The 18,780-nt window shown below is 39.8% G+C and overlaps 1 protein-coding gene across 1 annotated transcript in view; it reads left to right on the top strand.

The window, feature by feature from the left end:
• Positions 1-13,269, top strand: part of chrna6 (cholinergic receptor, nicotinic, alpha 6) — a 20,462-nt gene extending 7,193 nt beyond the window's left edge. The window contains exons 2-6 of the mRNA XM_060864604.1: positions 201-340; positions 3,647-3,691; positions 9,073-9,182; positions 9,435-10,458; positions 11,416-13,269. Coding sequence (XP_060720587.1) covers positions 201-340; positions 3,647-3,691; positions 9,073-9,182; positions 9,435-10,458; positions 11,416-11,541 — 1,445 coding nt within the window. The 3' untranslated portion in view covers positions 11,542-13,269. The remainder of the gene's footprint in view (positions 1-200; positions 341-3,646; positions 3,692-9,072; positions 9,183-9,434; positions 10,459-11,415) is intronic.
• The last annotated feature ends 5,511 nt before the right edge of the window (positions 13,270-18,780 follow it).

The raw sequence follows: 18,780 nt of genomic DNA, 5'->3' as shown, positions 1-18,780 counted from the left end.
GAGGATGGGGTGGGCAGAAAGTGGAGGTGTTAGCAGCATGTGCTTTAATGAGTATGATGATGGTCTGGCTTTGTTTTCTATCACTTGTACATGAGCACCAGGCCGTCACTGAGCTGTTGATAAATGTAGTCCTCCCTCTCCTGTTGCTTTTAACAATGCTCTGTGTGTGTGTGTGTGTGTGTGTGTGTGTGTTTGTGTAGTGTGTATATCCTCTAAAGGAGAGGACAGACTGTTCCGAAGACTCTTCCGAAAGTATAATCAGTTTATCCGGCCGGTGGAGAACGTGTCAGATCCGGTGACGGTGGAGTTTGAGGTCTCCATCTCTCAGCTCGTCAAAGTGGTAAGACGTGCGTCGGGTCCTCGGTTTTAAAGTTTTACGATTACGCTCGCTTCTTTTTTATGTCAGGACTAAAAATGTATTCTAGGCTTCTTGACAGTTCTTAACTTTTCTTTTTTTTTTTTTTTTTTTTTTTGCTGAAACTTTCTCGACACCAAAACCCGGAACATGGTGCAATCGTTATGAAATTCTAAGCCTAACCTACATCTCAGCTCTGTTTACTCTAAAAAGAGAAAAACGAGCAAAATTAATGCGTTATTCTTAAATAATCGGTACCTACAGGTATCAGTACCATTTTCTACCAGAAGATGAGTTCACAGCTTGAGGACAACCGTGATAGGATTCAAGCAGAAGATCTGGAAAACTATCAATGTGATATATAATAATAAACCATATTTCAGAACAAGATGCATACAATTTACTGGGTCCAAGCACTTTTTATTTCCTCTGACAATGGCTCAGTAGTAACACAGTTGATGGTGGCCATGTTTTTGTAAGATTTCCAGTCATTAGTAAAAAAAAAAAAAAGACTCCTAGGGCTCCAAACACTCATTGCAAGTAGGAGTCTATACAGTTGGATCCAAGCTAATTGAACCACCAGAATTAAGAATGCATACTGTTGAAGTAATGAGATGATTAAGGCAGCATGGTTACCCAGTTTTAATGCCACTTCATTTTATTCATTACTACTGTATATAAGTCACACATTGATACCCAATCCCAGGTCAATCCAGCTTTAGGTTAGTTGAATGAGACCAAAAGATTCTTCTTCTTCTTCTTCTTCTTCTTCTTCTTCTTCTTTCGGCTTTTCCCTTCAGGGGTCTCCACAGCGAATCATCTCTCTCCACCTATCCCTATCTTCTGCATCCTCAACACTTGCATCCACTAGCTTCAAATCCACATTAATTACATCCATATACCTCCTCTTTGGCCTTCCTCTTTGCCTCCTGCCTGACAGCTCCATGTCCAACATTCTCCTACCAATATACTCACACTCCCTCCTCTGAACATGTCCAAACCATCTTAATCTGTCCTCCCTAACTTTGTCCCCCAAACGTCCAACATGATCTGTCCCTCTGATGTACTCGTTCCTAATCCTGTCCAATCTTGTCACTCCCAAAAAGAACCTCAACATCTTCGGTTCTTCATCTACCTCTAGCTCTGACAATGAGACCAAAAGATTAAACTCTTTTTTTTCCCAGAGCCTGCATAAGTATTATTCTGTCTTTCTGTCATGTCTCACTCTACAGTGGTGGTTAATATGAAGCTCATATGAAAGTAGACACTCAGGACACTCAAGTGTAAATGAATTACTTCTACTAGAGGCGATATTTTCCTAAATGAACCGATAAGTGAATCAATTTGAGTGAATCATTTCATTGAGCTGACTCAAATGATTCAAATTCTATTTTTTCTAGCTTCCACAATCGGCAAGTTCGGTTATAAAACGTAATAGTTTTAAGGTTTCATATTAAAATCTTTTTTATATCGGATATGCGATCCGGGAAATTCGCCACATTCCAGTTCGTATCAGATGTGGTTTAGAGCCCTGGCCTGTTACTGTCTGCTTCCAGGAAAATTCCTCCACCGCTTTTTTTCCATCACCGGCAGGTCAGAGAGTGCAATAGGGCTGAAATTTCCACTCTCAGCTCCCGTGATGTGGAGCAGACACTGTGCTTAGAGCTGAAGATTAAATTATCCTCTCCACAGTTATCTATCCATCGCCACAAGCTTCCTTTCCTGAACACACCTCCAGCCTGCATTCTCATACTGGCATTAACATGTTTTCATTCTGATGTCCTGTTTTATTTATCTCATTCCCACATTTCTATAAAATCTAACAATAGATTATTGGAAATTTAATTACAGAAGGAGTTTTACTTTGCTAGCTAGCCCACTAGGAACCAGTTTATTAGCTTATTAGCAAGCAAACAAGCATTGAGGGAAACTTTAACTTTTAATTAATTGAAGGATTTTTTTTTTTAGTAATTTAAGAGATTTTACCTCAGTGTTTTTTTTTTTAAATCAATGTTAATCATCGTGACGCCTCATTTTTTTACTTAGCCAGTTAGCCTAATGTGGGGGGCACGGTGGCTTAGTGGTTAGCACGTTCGCCTCACACCTCCTGGGTTGGGGGTTCGATTCCCGCCTCCACCTTGTGTGTGTGGAGTTTGCATGTTCTCCCCGTGCCTCGGGGGTTTCCTCCGGGTACTCCGGTTTCCTCCCCCGGTCCAAAGACATGCATGGTAGGTTGATTGGCGTCTCTGGAAAATTGTCCGTAGTGTGTGATTGTGTGAGTGAATGAGAGTGTGTGTGTGTGCCCTGCGATGGGTTGGCACTCCGTCCAGGGTGTATCCTGCCTTGATGCCCGATGATGCCTGAGATAGGCACAGGCTCCCCGTGACCCGAGGTAGTTCGGATAAGCGGTAGAAGATGAGTGAGAGAGAGTGAGTGAGTGAGTGACTTAGCCTAATAGTTAGCACACCAGATACTCAATAGGATAAGTGTTCAGCTAGATTATTAGCAAGCTGATGGAAATTTAAGTTTAGTATTGCAACAGAGACATTTAATTTTTGATGTTAATGGAGTTTTGGATGATTAATGGTGCTTGCAAATTACTATTGTGCCGGCTCATTGAGGAGAGGTGTGCTATGACTTTTATAAGCGATCTGAGTACCGGTACTTCCGGTACTGGGTCTCAAGGTGGCCTTTTTTCCCATAGACTCCCATTATACATTTTGGAGGTTTATAACTCGGCAAGCTTTTGAACTATCTACACCAAACTCGTCCAGCTCCTTTAGGGTGATACTCTGAACAAAATTTTAAATTGGTGTACCGACTGGCCTTCCGGTTGTGCCGCAGCCCCGCCCCAAATTATGCAAAATCAAAAAAACTTTTTACAACATGGACATGTGACATATCAAAACACTCAGAACAATGAGGGGAATTCCCTCACGTGAATTCTGATGTCACGTGAAAATAAAAAATTAGCACAACATGAACATGTGACATATCAAAACACTCAGCACAATGAGGAAAACTTCCTCAAGAGTATTCAGATGACGTCACATGCTCGTCTCGACTAGCCCCCGGGATTTGCCACGTGCAAGCACCATTCACATTTTCTTCAGGAAATGTACATTCTAGTTATTATTATTATTATTATTATCAATGATAAATAATCAAGTGAAACCTGTTAAACAAAATTAATGTTTACTAGTCCATCATTAAAAGTGGATTTGTTGTTTTATTTAGTAATTGGAAGTTACGTTTTGTTCTCTCTTTCCCTCTATTTCTCTTTCACTCTAGGACGAAGTCAATCAGATAATGGAGACCAACCTGTGGCTACGACATGTGAGTGATCTTTAGGATATGGTTATATAAATATGAAATTTATAAGGTCTCTTAAAAAAGTGCTTCCCCTGTCCCATGATTTGGTCACGCAGAAACATAATTAACTCAACGGAAAAAACGTAGCTAATTTATAGTTCAAAACGATGACCAGCTAAAGTGCTAACTAAGGAAGTACCGTGAAATATAATTTACACATCAAACAGCAAGTGAGCGAGTTAGAGAGTTAACGCATCAGTGCCAGATGTTGCTGAGCCCTTGAGATTATCACACACAACAGTCTCTAGGGTTTACACAGAATTGTGCGAAAAAACATCCACCAGCTGTTTTTTGTGTGTGTGTGAAAACATCTTTTCGACGATAAAATAACCAGACTGGTGCACACTTACCAGAACCCTACAGTCACACAAATAACCACTATTTACATCGGCGGTGATCAGAAAAGCATCCCAGAATGAAGCTGATGTACTACAGTGATCTTCTGATAGCTTTAACGGTATTAGCCAATATTCAGAGAAATCTGTTGTGTCAGTGTGGGGATTTAGTGATGAATATAATATTTGTCGGGGGGCACGGTGGCTTAGTGGTTAGCACGTTCGCCTCACACCTCCAGGGTTGGGGGTTCGATTCCCACCTCCACATTGTGTGTGTGGAGTTTGCATGTTCTCCCCGTGCCTCGGGGGTTTCCTCCGGGTAGTCCGGTTTCCTCCCCCGGTCCAAAGACATGCATGGTAGGTTGATTGGCATCTCTGGAAAATTGTCCGTAGTGTGTGATTGCGTGAGTGAATGAGAGTGTGTGTGTGTGCCCTGTGATGGGTTGGCACTCCGTCCAGGGTGTATCCTGCCTTGATGCCCGATGACGCCTGACATAGGCACAGGCTCCCCGTGACCAGAGGTAGTTCGGATAAGCCGTAGAAAATGAGTGAGAGAGTGAGTATAATATTTGTCATTCATGTAGGGGGAACATTTTTCTAAACAAATATATTTTGAAGCAGTAACGACAAAAACGCTGTGAGTTGAACTGTGAATTTCTGATATTACATAAAATAGTCCATGATATTAAATTAAAGCCAACATGCAGGTGAAATTGTTCTCTGGAAGATTTGTTTCTGCTTAAGATCTAAGACCCAGATACAGTTGGCTTCTGTTTTTTTTTTACACGTTAATGTGCGTTATGCAATAAGCGCCTTTTTATGCACATTTAGTCAATACAGTAAGACAGGAAAGTGTGTGTGTGTGTGTGTGTGTGTGTGTATGTGTGTGTGTGTGTGTGTTTGGAGTTCAGTCAGCAGGTAAGTCAGCTGTTTAATGCACTTCCTTTTATATTAGATATTAGAAATGTGGATCAAATAGGATAAAATTACATCATAACATCTGGAGAAACTCAATGCGAATGAATGACATGCAGTTTTGTCTCGTTTGACCCTGCATACAGTCACTTTGGGTTACAATGTGTGGATTATTTTACAGTTTGATTGTAAAATCTAATTAAATATCATTCTGTAGTCGTAAATTCTTATGCACTGCTTTTTCCAACCAAGCTGTTATATGAGATATTTATATATTTTAGAAATAAAAATAGACAGCAGGTGTGTGTGTGTGTGTGTGTGAGAGAGAGAGAGAGAGAGAACTGGTACAACAGACAGTGTTTTGTTTATGTGAGCATCAGAGAGGAAAGACAAGACCTTTAAGAAGGTATAGATATATGTGCCTCATGAACTTATGAACTCAACAGTCTTTCTGGTGGAAATCCATTTAGCTGTCAATAATTAATGTATGTTTTCCAGACGCTGCTCAAAAAAAATAGCTCTTTAACTCTTCAAGCACCAGTGCAGTACATTTCAAGAGAGGACTAGCCACGCTAAGACTAGCCTGTTTGACCGATTCATTTTTCTTTTTCTTCAAGTCCTACATTCATTGAATGGCTTTGGCATTTCTCCTGTTGTGCCACGAGTATGTTTAGATGTACCGAATGTGGACATAGCGTTAGTATCAGTCATGAATCACATCCTGTTCATGATGTGTGACTGTTTTGTGTAGACACACATATACATAAATGCATAATTCATAACCTGGTGTGTGACTGTCTCTATTTCAGGTAGAAATGGAAAGAAACAATGAGAGAAATATGAAAGACTGAGATGTCCTTGTTCAAGCTAGAAAAATTCACTGATTTGGGCTGCATGATGAAAAATATGTGACACTATATGTGTGAAATATAATGGCTTTAATACCTCATTGCCGAATGTTCTCTTGTATTTAAAAGGTTTTATCACAAGAATAAAATAAATCTATACTAGAATCATCAGCAGATGTTTTAAAGGGGTCATTTGAAATGTCGGCTTAGTGGTTAGCACGTTCGCCTCACACCTCCGTGGTCGGGGTTCGATTCCCGCCTCCGCCTTGTGTGTGTGGAGTTTGCATGTTCTCCCCGTGCCTCGGGGGTTTCCTCTGGGTACTCCGGTTTACTCCCCCGGTCCAAAGACATGCATGGTAGGTTGATTGGCATCTCTGGAAAATTGTCCCTAGTGTGTGATTGCGTGAGTGAATGAGAGTGTGTGTGTGTGCCCTGCGATGGGTTGGCACTCCGTCCAGGGTGTATCCTTCCTTGATGCCCAATGACGCCTGAGATAGGCACAGGCTCCCTGTGACCCGAGGTAGTTCGGATAAGCGGTAGAAGATGAATGAATGAATGAATTTGAAATGTCCACACAAACAGTGTTATATATATTGAAGATACTTTGGGGTGTTGCACAAAAGAAAAATGGCATTGCTGAGAGACTCTGAACTCGAATCCTGCCGATCCCACTCCTGTAGCCAAGAATTCAAGAGAATAAAATTGTCCATCTTCTTTGAGTGTGAGGGAGGGTGCTAACTCATCCTCTGTCAATCAGAGTGACACTAACCAGTCATGAGTATCTCTGAGGTCATGTATCCGAGTGTGTACATGAGCAATAGTATGAGATGTGAATGTGTGACATGTCTCAGAGGAAGCATGTGCTGTTCCACACCCCTAACCATTTGGAAGGTACCAGGATAGGTGAGAACTAGTGGCTGGGCAATGAACAATTTTAGAGGAAAAATTATGTAAAAAACAGTCTGAAATGAATCTAACACTGAATGAATCTCCCACACCAAATTTGTTTGATCTGTAGCTAATAGAGCTAGAAACACTGTCAGCTTGTGATGTAAACCATTTCATCCATACAAGGATCCTGGGGATATTTAAAATCCAATTCCTCCTAATTTGGTTTATACCTAAATACTTCACACTAGTGTTAAATGTTAAATGCCAAATGTCCTTGTTAGTTTTAGTCATATTTAGTCATTCACATATCTTTTTTTGTTAGTCTTAGTTTTAGTCGACTAAAAGTCTCGTCATTGTAGTCTAGTTTTAGTCAAAAGAAAACTCAAGGTATCTTAGTCAAGTTTTAGTCGACTAAAAGTCTTTTAATTTTAGTCTAGTTTTAGTCAAAAAATTGTAGTCTTTTTTTTAAAATAACACATTATTACTGAGATTATTACTGATAAACATTTCAGTAAAAAAAAGTGTTTCACATCTCAAACATTGGTTAAATGTCATAATGACCTGACAAAATACACTTGTTGAATGATTTTTGTTGAAAGCAAATGTTAAACGTGTCTGGTTTTCAATTTCTGATTTAGGAGACGCATTCACAAATGATTAACAGACTCTGACTGACAACTTAAGTTACAAAGGTTTTTAAAACTGTTTTGGTCGCCTTGTGTCTCATGTTTCTGTTCAAATCAGAAATAAAATAAATATACTCAGAAAAACTGAAAAGAATAGGCCACTTTACTGTGGGCCTAAAATACAACCTATTTACAGTCCGTGAATGACAAAAGTATCAGTGAGAAGTTGAGAACATTCGTTTAAACAGTGCATACACTCGAACTTGACCGCACATCACATTTTTTACTTTATTGATACTGCTTTTAATCGTAGACCGGTCATCGGGACATGGAGCTGTCATGTACAATAAAAGAGCCTGCGCAGCGACAGGAAATATAATTTAACACAAAAAGCCTAGACGGTGGACTTGCGCTCAGGATTTTTTTTTTTTTGAGCAGCGTGTGGATGAATTCTTTCTACACACACACTAAACAGCGCGAAGCCTGTTTACGAAGGCATAACAGCTGATGAAAAAGCAGAGACAATTGTAGAAGAAAATGAAGAGAGATTTTATCTTAGTTTTTATTTTATACAAAACATTTTCATCTCGTCTTTTTTCGTCAACAATAATGCATGTTAATTTAGTCTTAGTCAGCGTTTTTGGACAGTGATGCAGTCTTGTCATCGCCTCGTCTTAAGCCCTATTCGGACGGATTAGTTTTACGTGGGGACGTGGGGGTAAAGTAATTATTACCAGAGCTTCTATGTGATTTTAGTCCCGTCCGAATGTGCCATCTCAGTAATCATTACGGACAATAGCCCTATTCGGACAGGATTAGTTTTACGTGGGGATGTGGAGTAAAGAAATTTAAACCTAAGGACGTCTATAATATAAATTGGCCAATTCGCAAGGGACAAGACATCTCAGTAAAACTAGCAGATGTGGGAGGGGTAACTCGCTTTACGCACCACAGTAACCTCCTTGTCATCATGTGCGTATGACGTTGCTTCCTGTTATCATGTGCGCAAACAGACAACATGGCGCCTCCATGCTTGCAAAACGCGCCAAAAACTACTTTTAATCAGGAAATGACGGAATTTTACCGTACATATTTACAGCGGGTCTATTCGGACGGGATTAGTATTACCTGAGGTAATTTTTCCGGACCTTTTTACAGAAGGTAAAAGTCGCCGTAATCTTTACTGACATTGTCCGTAATGATTACCGAGATGGCACATTCGGACGGGACTAAAATCACAGAGAAGCTCTGGTAATAATTACTTTACCCCCACGTCCCCACGTAAAACTAATCCCGTCCGAATAGGGCTAATGTCAGTAAAGGTTATGGCGACTTTTACCTTCTGAAAAAAGGTCCGGAAAAATTACCTCAGTTAATACTAATCCCGTCCGAACACTTCACACTGGGTAACTGCTACTATCTAGCACTTACTATGCGGGTGGTAGCTTAGTGGTCAAGATGTTGGACTTCTGATGTAAAGGTCTTGAGTATAAAGCCCAGGTCCACCAAGTTGCTCATGCTACGTCAGAGAACAACGTCCAAAACACACTCAGATGAAAGGACCATCTCCCCTCTTGTATATATGATTGGCCAATGTTCCTCTGACTAACGAGGAGAGATTAATACCATCCTCCTGCTTCACCAAGGCAGAGGTTTAAACTCGCAAACGGTTGACAATGTTTTCTTCCCCTTTTGGTGTCAACTAACAGTGTTTTATTTATGCGTTGTAGATATGGAACGACTACAAACTGAAATGGTCTCCAGCAGATTTCGATGGCATTGAGTACATCAGGGTTCCATCCAATAAGATCTGGAGGCCTGACATTGTGCTCTACAACAAGTAAGCATCATCAAATGACCAAATGTAGGATTTCTGCTTTACAAAAGTATTTTTCCATTAAGGAAGCTAAAAAAATTTGTCTGTCTAAAGAACAACTGGGGATCCTTTGTTTTAAAACATACACATTTTACACCTTTCCTTTTTAAAGGTTTAAAGGTCCGTTCTAGAAAGTCATTAAGAAATGAGAGTGCTGTAATCTCTCAAATACATCCTATTATATACAGACCACCTTTAACCACCTTATTGCCCCAGTGCCGTAGGTGACTTCTTGGTGGCAGACAAGACCAAAGCTCTGCTGAAGTATGATGGCACCATCACCTGGGTTCCTCCAGCCATCTTCAAGTCCTCCTGCCCAATGGACATCACCTACTTCCCCTTTGACTACCAGAACTGCTCAATGAAGTTTGGTTCATGGACATACGACAAAGCCAAGATCGACCTGGTGCTGATTGGCTCCACGGTAAACGTCAAGGACTTCTGGGAGAGCGGTGAGTGGGAGATAATTGATGCACCAGGATACAAGCATGACATCAAGTACAACTGCTGTGAGGAGATTTACACGGACATTACATACAGCTTCTACATCCGCCGCCTGCCTCTGTTCTACACCATCAACCTAATCATTCCATGCCTCCTCATCTCTTTCCTGACCGTCCTCGTCTTTTATCTTCCGTCCGATTGTGGTGAGAAAGTGACACTATGCATTTCTGTCCTCCTTTCCCTCACTGTCTTCCTCCTGGTCATCACCGAGACCATTCCGTCCACTTCTCTCGTCATCCCCCTGATTGGTGAATACCTGCTCTTCACCATGATCTTTGTCACCCTTTCCATCGTTATTACCGTCTTCGTGCTCAACGTGCACTACCGCACTCCCACCACGCACGCCATGCCCTCCTGGGTGCGAGCCGTCTTCCTGCGAGCTCTGCCCAGAATTATGCTAATGAGACGTCCCATGGACCAATCAGAATCCTCCGGAAAAGCAAGTCTATCTGAGGGATCATCCGGAGAAGGAGAAGGGAAGAAACGGAAGAACAGTTGCAGCAACTGTTTGGAGTTTGGCGAGGGGAAAGCAAGGGAGGGGGAGGTAAAGAAAGGCCCATGTCCATGCCATCCCACGAAGGAGCCTCCCGCAGGGGATTGTGGGAAGCAGAGTCGGCAGCTGAGTGCTGTTAACACGGTGGTGGCGTTTTCAGTGGTGTCACCTGAAATCAAGCAGGCCATCGAGAGCGTCAAGTACATCGCGGAGAACATGCGGAGCCGCAACAAGGCTAAAGAGGTGTGTCCACACATACTGTACACACATACCACAGGCTTTATATACTCTATTTTAGTCCATCTATTTCTTCTTTTATCACTCCACCATCTTTCAATTTTGTTCCTTGTTTGTGTCGCGGTTCATCACTGGATTCTTTCTTTCCTTCCATTACACAGTATGTCATCTGCTCTAACTTTCCTTTCCTTCAAGCCTTTCATTTTTCACACACTTACACTTTTTCTCTTCTTTTTTTTTCTTTCTTTCTTTCTCTTGGCCAATTTTATCATTGATATTCTATTTTTCCTGTTCTATTTTATTGTTATTCTATCTTTCATCCCTTCATGATTTTAACTTATCTATACCTTCTTATATCGCTCTACACTTTTATTTCAGTTTCTTACCTACTTTCTTTTTTGTCTCATTCTTTTTTCTACTTACTTTGTTTCATGTTTTTCTTTTTCTCTTTTTACTATCTTTCATCAATTTTTAGAGTAAGGGATTTGGATTTAGGATTAAATTTAGGGTTATAGGGTGAAGGTTCAGGGTTAGGGTTTAGGGTTAGGATTAGGAATTAAAGGTTAAGGGATAGGGTGAGGGTTCAGAGTTAGGGATAAGGGGTCTTTGTAACTACATCTTTCTTTCTTTCTTTCTTTCTTTCTTTTTTTCTTATCATCTAACTAGAGCAGTGGATAAAGCCTAACACCCATCCAAACACGTCATTTCACTGATGTGTTCAACACGTTCAGATGAGCTTTGCATATATTAACATGGCTTTTAAGTCCTTGTGAGAAGAACTAGGATGGGATGATATAGAATGATATGGGAATTCAACCGTTTTATTCACCCCGCTGTCTGTTCTTCTCTTCTCTTTTGATGTAGTAGCTAGGAGATGTGTCACTCACTGACATTCCCATTGCTTTCATAATAATTCCGATTTGATAACTTCCCCTTTCCTGTTTTTTTCTTCTTTCTTTCGAGGTGGAAGACGATTGGAAGTACGTTGCTATGGTAATCGATCGAATCTTCCTGTGGGTTTTTGTGCTGGTGTGTGTCCTCGGAACAATGGGTCTCTTCTTCCAGCCTCTCATCAGCTTCTTCGCATGACAGCTGACTGGATCACACCTTCCCCATTAGTCAGAGACTCAGCAATCACTCAAATTCAGCAGACCACCCGATTTACCCACGCATGAGTTTCCATTCACCCAAAAAACCAAGAAGGAGTGAACACCTTCTCACATTCTGACTTGCATGTTGAAGGTTTGTTGCAGTCTGGCCAACCAAATCGAATGTGACAAAAAAGTCACAAACCTATTTTAACAAACCAACACAAACATGGTTGTATTTCTGTTACTTTCCCTTATGTTTGCCACTGCCTATAAACCTCACGCTGTATGAGACACTGCGGTTAAGACTTCCAAGACGCTGGCTAAGAACGTTTGATTTCTTCACACCATGAACATCACACTTTAATCAAGTTGTTGGCCTAAAGTTCAATAATTAATATAAAATCAAGCTCACGTCCATAGATCTCCATAGACAGACATTGACATTAGAATTGAAAAGCTGAATATTGAAGTGTTTCTTGACTTTAAACATTGCACTGTACTAGCATGATTCCCACCTTAACCACAAGGCAAACTCTTCTGACTGAATGGACACAAATTCACGAATGAAAGACTGTACCATTAATATCTATGGATTTGGAATAGGACATAGTTATAGCAAAAAAGTTCAATTCAACACGAATCAACATCTTCCGGTGTGAATTTCTCCACTTTTCAATTAGAAAGAAGCAGATTTTGTAAAAAATTTCAGTCTTTAATTTTTAGAATTGTGCGAAAAAGTTTTTTAAAAAAATCTCCAAAGGTTTGATTAGATTAATAGATCAAACCAAAACCAATGGTCCACACCAGTCAGACCTTCATCCTAATCAAATGACTTCCTAATGTCTACTGAGGAAAAATGAAGAGTATTTTTTTCTGATGTTTGTGTCAAATTATGTTGAAAACTGATTTCTGAAAATTTGATTCCTGCACCTCATGAAAATGGCGTTCTTTAGCTCACTTGAACCAAATAGTGGTTTGGTCTGAATCGTATGTAGAAGCCATCAGTCGTCTGTGCTGAAGTACGATTGGTTCATCTTACTTCCTGTTGCATAATGGTGAGGTCTGTTGGTCAGAGATGGAATATTTATTTAGATATATATATAAACCTGGATGTTTGTAGGAGTGGATTTTTTGTAATTAGCTCACTCGTGTGAGAACAGAGTTGAAAACCCCATATCTTTTTCCAGCCATGCTAAAATGCTCCTTATACGATAACAACGCCTGATGAAGATTTGTGCACGGTGACATGCAACGAATCCAAAAAAACGGGAATGCTGATAGCACTGGGAAAAAAACAGCCAACGCTTGAACCTACTAACCATGATTCCACAGTCTTGTCTAGCTGCTTAATAAAAACACAGTTCATATAACATACAAAATATGACATTCTTATGACTATATTCTTTTGAAATTTAAAAAACAGACCTCCGGTCACTGACCACAAGTATCCTGTGTCTGCCATGTCGGCCCAGGCATCGTCGCTTTCGTTTCATCCATCTTTTCATGGTGATTTCTTCAACTGAGAACTCGAGCTGGATGTTTGACCCCAAAAGAAAAAAGTCCACTTAAAAAATTGCACATAAAAATGCAAATCCCTTTAAAAGACTGCATGATTTTTCCTGGACACTTTTTTCCTCCCTCATCTCAGTCTCTGAGACATCCATAATCCCTTATACAGATTTACGGAAAGCACAATTCTCTTGTTTTCAGCTGTTTGTATGTTTGTAAAACAAATTTTCTTCACTGATGTCCTTGAATTAAACGAATACTGAATGAAGTGCTGTCACTGTTTTTGATTTCTTTTCATGTCTTGTCTTTTCTTTTTTTAACCGATTTGGGGGAATTTTGCACGTTAAATCTCCGGCTCCCTGCAGCGATGTTTCTCTGGCTTTAGTCACATTAAAAGAGCGTTTGAAGTTAAAGGCGTATTATCATAAGTGTTAGTTAAGGCAAATGTAAACCGCTTGACTTTTCTGCCATGTGGATTAGCGTTCCAGTAAAGACTACTTACTTTTGGACTGGAGCGAGTTGTGTAGATGTTCTTCCTGTCATGCTAACATGGCTAATCAGGGTTGTTGTGAGATTGTTTCCACAAGCTCACACTAAGTCGTAAGATGCTACAAATGTCCTCCGCTAGCGCTTTGTACAAATATGGAAACGCAAAATGTTAATATTCCCGTCGCATTCTCAAATCAGATTGGTCGGAAGGTGTCAATTTTTTGTTTCTACCAGCAGCTCGGACACTCCGTCTACCTCCAGATCAAACGCTTTTTTATCCAGCAACAAAAGATCTGTCAAATTCACAGGGTAAAGATTTTCGAGTAGACATTCATTTAACTTTTCTACTGTGATTGCTATTTTCTGCAGAACAGCACAGCTACTGAAGTTTATTAGCACATCAAAGTCTTCAGAGCAGAGGAGTGCGAGGTTCATCGTTCAATACAATAAAAAACAATAAATTTTTTTTAGTGCTGGATCTCAATAAACCTGAGGTAAACATTATGAAATTATCATTTTATAAAAAAAAAAAAAATAAAAAAAAAAACAGTGTCAGTACAGTAATGTGTTTGGGTGAAGTCTCCTGAAATCTCTTAAAGTTGGACATGTCTAAAGTCGGACGTCTTCCTTGTTATGAGAAATAAGCAGCTGAATGTGAATTTTGGTGTTCTGGTGAAAGACATTCACACAGTGATCATTTATTTAATGGCTACAAATAAAAATACATTTATTATTTCACATGCTAGTTAGTCTGCCAATATACAGTGTCTGGTCTTATTTAGCTTGGGAGGTAGTTTTTTTAGGCTAAAGCTAGTAAACTGATGCAATAAGCTACTTCATGCTCTAATGCTAATGTGGTATTTAGCTAGTTTTGATAGAATGCAGTATTAAACCTAACCAATTAGTTTTTGTCTGTAATTAGTTTTTCAGTCAGGTGTTAGGGGTAGGCCTTTAATCTTTCTTCGAGTGTGTGTGTGTGTGTGTGTGTGCTGTTTGTGCTGTATGTCCCTTTTTAACCTACCTCTAATCGGATCAGAGGCTCGTTGACTTAATGGCCTTTTGAACAGGACAAAGCACCTCTCTCTCTCTCTCTTAGTGTGTGTGTGTGTGTGTGTGTGTGGTTACTAAATATGGAACCAAAGATTTTTTTGTCACAGCAGCAGCTTCCCCATCCTCATTTATTGCCATATTTCTGACAGATCTGTGTCTGCTCACCCACCTACCTACGCTCTCTCTCTCTCTCTCACACACACACACACACACACACACACACACACACACAGACACACACACTTCGTAAAAAAAAATAATCTCTATTTTACATGTAAGCTGCAGGAAGTTGTCCAAAATTCTTGATAATTCAAAACTTTGTCTGAATGTTTCTACAAAATCTGTGTATTTAGCTATTAGCATACTACTAGTGTGTATCACCAGGCATTATCATGCTAGCTAACGTTTCAGAGATTAGCAATAAAGCTGTAGCTTGTTATCCACGGATCCATACCTCGCTGTGTGTTTGTGGCGCAGTGTGACGCTAACATTCTAGTTTTATGTCAGTTTATAGCATGTAAATATTCCCCTGCTGTAAATAACCAGATCTACGTGTGCTCTGAATGTATTTATTGAGCTTCACACACTCTGAACCGTTAACATACACAGCATTAACTGTCATCACGAACACGTCCTGCGCTCGAGTGCTTAACGATTATACTAAGCTTTTCCATAAACACAATCCTCCCCAGCACATCTGAGTAATAACGCAGCACAGAACACAGCTGGAGACACGAGCAGCACCATGGCCGTCCCTAAATAGAAGCGTGTTTGTGTTCAGGCTAAATGTTTATGGCACATTTTTGAACAATAAAGTGCAAGTCTGGCTCAGAGGATGGGGAAGTGGGTTTGAAGTGATTTTAAAATGATTTGAAATGTCTTTATTACGTAAATAAGGCTTAGGTTGGATCTCTCTCTCTCTCTGTGTGTGTGTGCATGTGTGTGTGTGCGTGTGTGTGTGTGCGTGTGTGTGTGTGCGTGTGTGTGACTAGGCTGTCAGATGTCACAGTGAATTTAATGGTTCGGATTTTCTGAATATTTTAATGTTTTACCCAACACTAATCTGACTATAACGCTAGTACAGACTAAGCTTGTTTACATTTAGTGCCTGATGAGCCTGTTTACTTCAGTACTAGTTTATGTGTTAGCCTGTTTACTTCAGTGTTAGTTTTTTGTGTTAGCCTGTTTACTTCAGTACTAGTTTATGTGTTAGCCTGTTTACTTCAGTGCTAGTTTTTTATGTGTTAACCTGTTTACTTCAGTGCTAGTTTTTTATGTGTTAACCTGTTTACTTCAGTGCTAGTTTTTTATGTGTTAGCCTGTTTACTTAAGTACTAGTTTATGTGTTAGCCTGTTTACTTCAGTGCTAGTTTATGTGTTATCCTGTTTACTTCAGTGCTAGTTTATGTGTTAGCCTGTTTACTTAAGTACTAGTTTATGTGTTAGCCTGTTTACTTCAGTGCTAGTTTCTTATGTGTTAACCTGTTTACTTCAGTGCTAGTTTTTTATGTGTTAGCCTGTTTACTTAAGTACTAGTTTATGTGTTAGCCTGTTTACTTCAGTGCTAGTTTATGTGTTATCCTGTTTACTTCAGTGCTAGTTTATGTGTTAGCCTGTTTACTTAAGTACTAGTTTATGTGTTAGCCACTTTAATTCACTACTAGTTTATGTGTTAGCCAGTTTACTTCAGTACTAGTTTATGTGTTAGCCTGTTTACTTAAGTACTAGTTTATGTGTTAGCCTGTTTACTTCAGTATTAGTTTATGTGTTAGCCTGTTTACTTAAGTACTAGTTTATGTGTTAGCCACTGTAATTCAGTACTAGTTTATGTGTTAGCCTTGTTACTTTGAAGCTAATTCATTTTTGTTGTTGGTGGTGTTATTTGGGACTTGGCTATTTATTTATTTTTTTTTAGAATTGTGCCTTAGCATGTTTAATCTAACTCCATTTCAGCATTTCTCCAAAACAGCGTTAGCCCTTATACCGTACTGCTAATTCCTGTATAAATGATTTAAAGGATTTTATGGTGCTAGATTGTAGAGTGTCTGTTCCGCTATAAAGCTAACTGATGGGCTAGCAAATTTATTAGAATGAAAGTTTTTGTTAATTTATCATTTTTTTTTCTTCTTTTTTTATGATTACAACACTTTTATCACCTTCTGTTGTGTGTGAAACTATAATACTGTTCACATTCATTCTTTAAATATTTAACATTTTATTTCAAATAATTAAAATAAATAGTCAGTGCAAAATGTAACATTTTTAAATTTGACAGCAGAGATTATTATTGTGTGAAAAGACCTTTTTGAATGTGTGTGTGTGTGTGTGTGAGTGTGAAGACATTTCCATAGGAGCAACGTGAGGCAAACCCATGCTGAAAAGCCTTTTAGGACTCTAGCGGGACAGAAGGTCAATTAATTGAGCAGTGAGGCATCTCTCTCTCTCTCTCTCTCTCTCTCTCTCTCTCTCTCTGTCTGTCTGCCTCATTCTCTCTCTTGCTCTTTCTCTCTATTGACAGATGAACTCTCTGTCTATACTTACATATTTTTTAAACATGTCTGAACTTACTCTAAGAAATGTTGATGTTTTGTGTGTGTGTGTGTGTGTGTGTGTGTGTGTGTGTGTGTGTGTGTGTAAAGTTCTCAGATGCTCCATCTGTGGAAATGCGTTTATGAATAATGTAAGGTGCTTTATCTTTTAATGCATCTCTCTCTCTCTCTCTCTCTCTCTCTCTCTCTCTCTCTCTCTCACTCTCTCTCGCTCTCTCTCTGACCTGAATCGGAACTCGGAGAGACAGCACAATTTGAGCTTTTGTAATCTCACCTCATCTTGAGTGTGTGTTTAGATGCAAAGTGCATCAACGGGTCAAACACACATACACACACATCAGTAAAATTCCCTGTATTCCCATCCCCTGATCAGTGTTCCCAGAATTCACACCGGATCCTCCCATCCTGACTCGAATAAAACACAAATGAATAAATGAATAAACAATGTTACACGTCTACTGGAATTTTAGATGTACTCATTTCCATCTCATGGTTTAGTTACTAAAGAGTGACTGATACACACACGTCTACACGTCCACATGTCCGCGCCACATGATGCTCATCTCACTCAGTCATGTTTTGGTGAACAGGAGGGTTTTTTTAACATGGACTGTGTGTGTGTGTTGTTTGAGCCTTTCTCGACGTAGCCAAACGGAAGTAACACGGAAGAAGCCACCGTGTTGCTCAATAATTCATACAGGGCTGAAGATGTGCTCATGAAAAAGTTGGTGCTGCGTGAAGCTGAATACTGAGCCCTTGGATGGTTTACAGCTTATTACCACTTGAATCTAAGTAGCTAGCTGTCATTAGCAAACCAATTGCACTAGCAAACTAGTTAACGTTTGGTCGAATCATTGGTCAATTGGGATGATGACGTAACTTTTTCTCATTTGTTGCTACTGAAGCTCTGCCCTCTCGAAGCGTGTTTCTGTTTATCAGTTTATACGTGTGTACAGTATATGACGTATGTATGAGGTATGAACTTCAGATGCAGTGAGAACACCGGACTCGCGCAAAATTACAGACAGCAACAGAGGAACGTGTGAGAAAGAAAGATGCCTGTGTCTTTTAATAGATTACCACAGAGTCCATTGTGTTTTTTTTTCTCACTCACTCACTGTGAAGTAGACTTCAAAACACAATGCAGAGAACCGGACAATACCGATGCTGGCCTCTTATTTAGAAGCCCCACATTTTCTCTCTTAGAGGGATTAAACATCTCTTGGCCTAGTTTGAAAAGAACACAATGTTGATTTAAAAAAAACTCAAACCAAGATGATCTACTGCCCTAAAAACGTCTTCGATAAATCTTTATGAAAGATGTTGTTTTGGCTCAGACCGAGCCTCTGGATGTGGAGCGACACTCGTTTTTCTTGTGCATTTTTCCTCCCACGATTAATCAAAATAAGCACACACTACTCCTTCTTTTTCAGTCGGACCTAACTCCATCCGCAGCCTCGTCCGTGACATTGCTCCATCTCCCTTGAGTTACTCACACCTGCACCTTGTTTCCAGCTCATCAGCAACTCATCCTTAAACGCTTTGTCTCAATCCACACCTTAGTTCACTGATCAATGTGCTGATCGGAGAGGCGGCAATTTCCTTCCATTGTTCCCTAAAAAAATCCCATAATGCAAGGC

This window comes from Tachysurus vachellii, chromosome 2 (assembly GCF_030014155.1).
Source record: "Tachysurus vachellii isolate PV-2020 chromosome 2, HZAU_Pvac_v1, whole genome shotgun sequence".
Taxonomy (NCBI): Eukaryota; Metazoa; Chordata; class Actinopteri; order Siluriformes; family Bagridae; genus Tachysurus; species Tachysurus vachellii.
Note: the sequence above shows the minus strand (reverse complement) of the source record. Positions and strands in the feature narration are given on the sequence as shown.